The sequence below is a fragment of the Stegastes partitus genome, unplaced genomic scaffold (genome assembly GCF_000690725.1).
Source record: "Stegastes partitus isolate 25-593 unplaced genomic scaffold, Stegastes_partitus-1.0.2 Scaffold1091, whole genome shotgun sequence".
In the NCBI taxonomy this organism is placed as follows: domain Eukaryota; kingdom Metazoa; phylum Chordata; class Actinopteri; family Pomacentridae; genus Stegastes; species Stegastes partitus.
The window spans coordinates 202,409-207,667 of record NW_007578822.1 but is presented as its reverse complement, the minus strand read 5'-3'; the positions used below and the strand labels follow the sequence as shown (position 1 = coordinate 207,667).

The window sequence follows — 5,259 nt, the reverse complement described above, 5'->3', positions numbered from 1 at the left end:
ACTATTTCTTTTACTGTTTATATTAAATATTATATATATCAAGCTTTCTTGGGATCATTTATCACAAACAAAAAATCTTTAAACTCTACTCGCAAATCATTTTCCGCTCGTTTATTTGTTTCCAGGGAGATGTGTTTATGGGATGTGAACGACGGACGCTGTATTGAGTTCACCAAGCTGGCCTGTGCTCACACCGGCATTCAGGTAAGAACGTGTCTTTAAATACGTGGTTTGGTCGCATAAACCTCAAGAAAAATGGGTGAAAACACCGAGAGGACAAGTACTAAAATCAGCACATTTTGACAGCAGTGATTCCAGCTCCTGTTTCTTTAATTAAAGTCACAGCAGACCAGTGGGGCTGCTGGACGACATAAAAACAGTCTTTATAACCAGGTTTTCGGTCCCTGATTCGTCCGTCTCGTCCTGCAGTTCTACCAGTTCACCATCGGCACTGAGAAGGAGGGCCGCCTGCTCTGTAACGGACATTACCCAGAGATCCTGGTGGTGGACGCCACCAGCCTGGAGGTTCTGTACTCGCTGGTGTCCAAGATCTCTCCCGACTGGATCAGCTCCATGAGCATCATCCGATCGCATCGCACGCAAGGTGAGATGCGGCTGGAGGCTTTATTTATCCAGGATGTTGATATTACCAACGCTGAGAGACGGTTTTGGTTTTGGAGCATGTGTCGGATTTTCCTGAATCCTGACTGAATGTTTTTCAGCTGGTTCTCGTGTAGTTTAAGTCTCCTCTGTGGAGACATTTTTAGTGCGTATCTTGCATTAAAAGCTTTGTTTTCTGTTTGCTTTAAATCATCGGAGTCCTTCTGCTCGACCGTCTCTGATTTACTTGAAATTTTTTACAGCATAAAATCTGGATATTTAAAGTAGTGTCTGTGAAGGTTTAGGTCGATATAGCAAATGTTTCCTGAAATACAATTTAAAAAAATAAAAAATCACCCGTCGACCTACTTTCTGCAGATTTTTGTATCACATTAAAATTTGAGGCTGTTTAAACAGCAATATCTCAGGAACTATTAAAGATCAAAAACCTGAAATTTCCACAGTTATTTCTCCTTTTTACCTCAGTTTTTATTGGCATCATATATTGATATTTATAAAGATATTTCAGAAATTTGAGCTTGATATATCAACTGCCTTCTGAGATAATTATTTAAAAAAAGCCCAACATGTACTCACATATTTCTGGACACTGAAAATTGAGGTTATGCTTCAAATTATAATTATATTTAAAGAACCATTTTTAAACTTCACAACTCTACTCGGATCAGACTATCTACCAATCTTTTTATTTCTGTGGGACAACTTGTCAAAGCTGCTCAATCAGTTATGAAAGTTCAACAAAAATAACTTTTTTCCATTTTATGATCAAGTATTTCATATTGAAAAGTACTCTGAATGTTTTTGTGTGTGTAATTGGGACATGAAGGCTTCAATTGTTGTTTTTTTTGTATCTTCAATGACCCATAATCAGTGAAAATTTCAGGATTTTATCTTCAATAATTCCTCAGATATTGTTGTTCAAGCAGCCTCATGTGAGGATAAATCCTGCTGAAAGTGGGTCAACGGGCAACTTTTAGAAGCAATTATCTCAGAAAGTACTCAATAAATCATCCTACAATATCACAAATATCTTTTCAAATATCCATAGTTTATGATAAAAAAGTTCCAATCAAACCAGAGACTGTGAGCAGGAGGAACTCTGATGATCTGAGATGGAATAAACCAGAACTGTTAATAAGCAAATGTTGAATTTGTCGTCTTCCTGTGTGACTACAGAGGACACGGTGGTGGCAGTGTCAGTGACGGGCATTTTGAAGGTCTGGATCATAACAGCTGAGGTCAGCAAGATGCAGGTACACTCCATACAGATGTTTGTTTTCTAAAAAAACAAACATCAGACTTGTGGTATCAGACTGTGCTGTAAACACCTGGAAAACATCAACACAAGTTTTCACAGTTTTTGATATGAATTCTATGAGAACATACACTCATATAAATACACTTCCTCAAATACAATCCATCCAAGATCAAGAAACACCTCCAGGCTGATGCGTCGTTTTGTTTGGGTTCAGGCTCTGATTTCTAATCTGTTTGTGTGTTCAGGACCTGGATCCAGTGTTTGAAGAGGAGTCCAAGCCCATCTACTGTCAGGGCTGCCAGAGCATTTCCTTCTGTACGTTCACCCAGAGCAGCCTGCTGGTCGTCTGCTCCAAGTACTGGAGGGTAAGAGTCGACCAGTACGGGTTCTTCAAAGACCGATAACCGATATTTGGAACCAGTTTACATCAAATGTTATATACTGACAGCATGTGAAGCTGGGAACCTGTAATTACTAACTGTGCTTGCTCAACAAAACGGTTTATCATGGCTGACTATGTACAAGAACAATAGAAGGGACGACGTCAGAGCGTCATGTGATGCTCGAACGTTCTCTGTTTACGATGAGATTGATTGAGATTGATTACTTTATCTCCTGCAGTTACCTGTGTTCTACCACTTTCACTGCCTATTCAGGCTCAGATCTTAAAGCATTATGCGTTATTGTTGCCCAGACTGTCAGGTTTAATCTGTGGCTGCCTCCTGACTTAGCCGTTAGCATAGCCTTAGCCCCCGTAAAAGCAGCTAATTTCCTGATTAGTGGGGGATGGTTTGTGCTTCTTGTTCGGTTCCTGCAGGTTGTGTCTCAACTCCAGAGACGTGTCAGTCGGTTAGAACAGATTGTTGAAGTTCGTCTTGCTTCAGAAACATGTTATAGTTAGCGTTAGCCACAGGCCTGACCGCTAACCCCATTAGCATAGACTTAGCCAATGTGAAAGTAGCTAATGGTTTGTGCATATTGTTAAATTTTTTAAGGTTGTTTCTCTGCGAGAGAGACTTCTCTGTCTGTTAGAGCAGATTATTAAAGTTAGTCTTACTTTAGAACGACGTTATAGTTAGCGTTAGCCAAAGGCCTGAGCGCTAACCCTTTTAGGCAAAATACACTCCAGCTGCACTGACACAGACAAGTGAACTATTCTGGCATTTTCAGACATTGGGCTTTTTAGAAGATTGTGGTGTTTCTTACAACTTTATCAACACAGCTCTGCTAATTCACAGGAGCTGCTCTGTTTCTGCGAATGTGCTCGTCTGTCTCTCTGTGTAAACAATCGCTTCAGTGTTGATTGGCTGGTATTGTGACATGTAACCAATCAGGTAGAGCTATGGGCGGGGCATTAATGAGACCACAGAGTGACGACAGAGAGACAGGAGGCTGAATCAGAGTCACAGTCGCTCGTTTTATTGATAATTGAGTAACAAAAATAACACTACATGCCAAGAATCTGTCCTGATAATGGGTTTGTCCCTGATGCTGATCGTACCACACACCTGAAGTCTGGGTCTGAACTAACATCTACATACTCAATCTGCGTGTTGCTGTTTGTTATGTATCAGGTGTTTGATGCGGGCGACTACTCGCTGCTCTGCTCGGTGCCCAGCGATAACGACCAGGCCTGGACCGGAGGAGAGTTCATCGCCGCCGACAAAGTCATCATCTGGACCGAGGACGGCTGCAGTTACATCTACAAGCTGCCGGCCAGGTAAGCCTGCTGCCTCACCTGACAGACCGAACACCACAGAAGAAGAGCACAGACTCACCGTGGTGCTCACTTAAAGCATATCGATAATTCACACTTCTTGTTTGCGTGTGTCCTTCAGCTGTCTGTCCGCGAGCGAACATTTCCGCAGCGACGTCGGGAAAACTAAAGAAGGTTCGATCCCTCCGCTGGTCTACAGCATCGCAGATCGCGCCGACAAACAGGTGAGTCGTCTGTCTTTTACGTTCCCGCTTGTATTTAAAACGCAGCTGATGGACGTGAAGCGAAAAGTTGTAATTTGCAAGAGAAATTCGCCTTATTTCTGCTCAGCACACATCCTCACCAAACGGCTCCATCCTATATTGTGATATACAGCAAAACTAAGCATTTATATGTATTTTTTTACCTGAATAATTCAGATCTGTTCAGGCTGCGGTAGAATAACTGTAGGACGACTGGACACGACGACAACATAAACGTACAGACAACACCACAAACAGGATCCACAGAGGGTTGTGTTCTCAGTGTGTTGATCTTTGCTGCATTTTTTTTCAAGGTAGAGCACAAAAAGTGGTGAAATTTGTCTGATTCTGACATAATTATAAAGATTTATGTCCTCGGAAAGCTCAGAGAAGTGTTTGGTTATAATGTTGAATGGCTGTGACTCATTTAGAAATGTCTTGTTGAGGATACGTCGATATTTTACGCTCTTGTTTTGCATCTCAGCTCAACGTAGCCACCGATAATATACTGACTTATTATACTGTTAGATGTGTTTCTGACTCTAGAATCATAAAATATTCATGACTTCTTGTCCAGTTAATTTACAGGTAAAGTACAGTTCAGAAAGGTGTAATTTAAATGATGAAAAGGTGCTTCCAGATCAGGGTTTTCCTCACAAATGAGCTAAAGCTAACCTGACTAGCATGATTTTTTTTTTTTTTTTTAACATATACAGAGAATGTGGACTCCAGTTATGCCAATTAGACAGTAATTATTTAATTCATAGTGAAAAATTAAAGGCAGCTCATGGAACAAACCAAACCTACTGAATGAATCAGAGCTCTGTGGTTTAAAAACATGAATTAACAAACTACATGAATGACGATAGAAGCTGTCGACTACAGAGCGATAAGCAGTAAACGTGGGCCTCAGACAGCTGTGTGTAGTTGTACTGCGTCAGTACTCTGTGTTCTGTTTGTGATGGTATTTGATTTATTGTGATCCAGGCTCACTTCACACACACGGATTGATGGATCTGGTGGTGTTTTAAAGCTCACATGTCGGTGTGACGCTGTAAAATAATGTAGAACAATTCAGCCGTCTCTGGTTTGCCTGAAGATTTTATAGCTTAGAATACGGACATTTATAAAGATATGTGGGAAATTCTAGCTCCATATATCAAATGCATTTTTTAAAAAAATCACCCGTCGACTCACTTTCAGCAGCTTTTTTTCTCATGTTGAAATTGGAGGCTGTTAGAAATGTACCCAGAGTCCTCATGTGAAGTTTGCTGTAGTGGGTTTTTATTAGTCTTCTGTTCTATGGTGGGCTCACCGACACAGAGCAGGAGTCTGTGGACGTCGGCCAGAGCATTCACAGAGTTACACTTTTTTTTTGGGCATGTCAGAGGACAGGGAGGCGCCGTATGTAAACACCAAAG

The 5,259-nt window shown here is 41.1% G+C and overlaps 1 protein-coding gene across 2 annotated transcripts in view; it reads left to right on the top strand.

Moving 5' to 3' along the window:
* Positions 1 to 128: 128 nt before the first annotated feature.
* wdr7 (WD repeat domain 7) overlaps positions 129 to 5,259 on the top strand; it is a 126,123-nt gene continuing 120,992 nt past the window's right edge. For both annotated transcript variants that reach the window (XM_008295957.1, XM_008295956.1), the window contains exons 1-6: positions 129 to 204; positions 430 to 604; positions 1,798 to 1,874; positions 2,125 to 2,244; positions 3,454 to 3,599; positions 3,718 to 3,820. In XM_008295957.1, coding sequence (XP_008294179.1) covers positions 130 to 204; positions 430 to 604; positions 1,798 to 1,874; positions 2,125 to 2,244; positions 3,454 to 3,599; positions 3,718 to 3,820 — 696 coding nt within the window. In that variant the 5' untranslated portion in view covers position 129. The remainder of the gene's footprint in view (positions 205 to 429; positions 605 to 1,797; positions 1,875 to 2,124; positions 2,245 to 3,453; positions 3,600 to 3,717; positions 3,821 to 5,259) is intronic.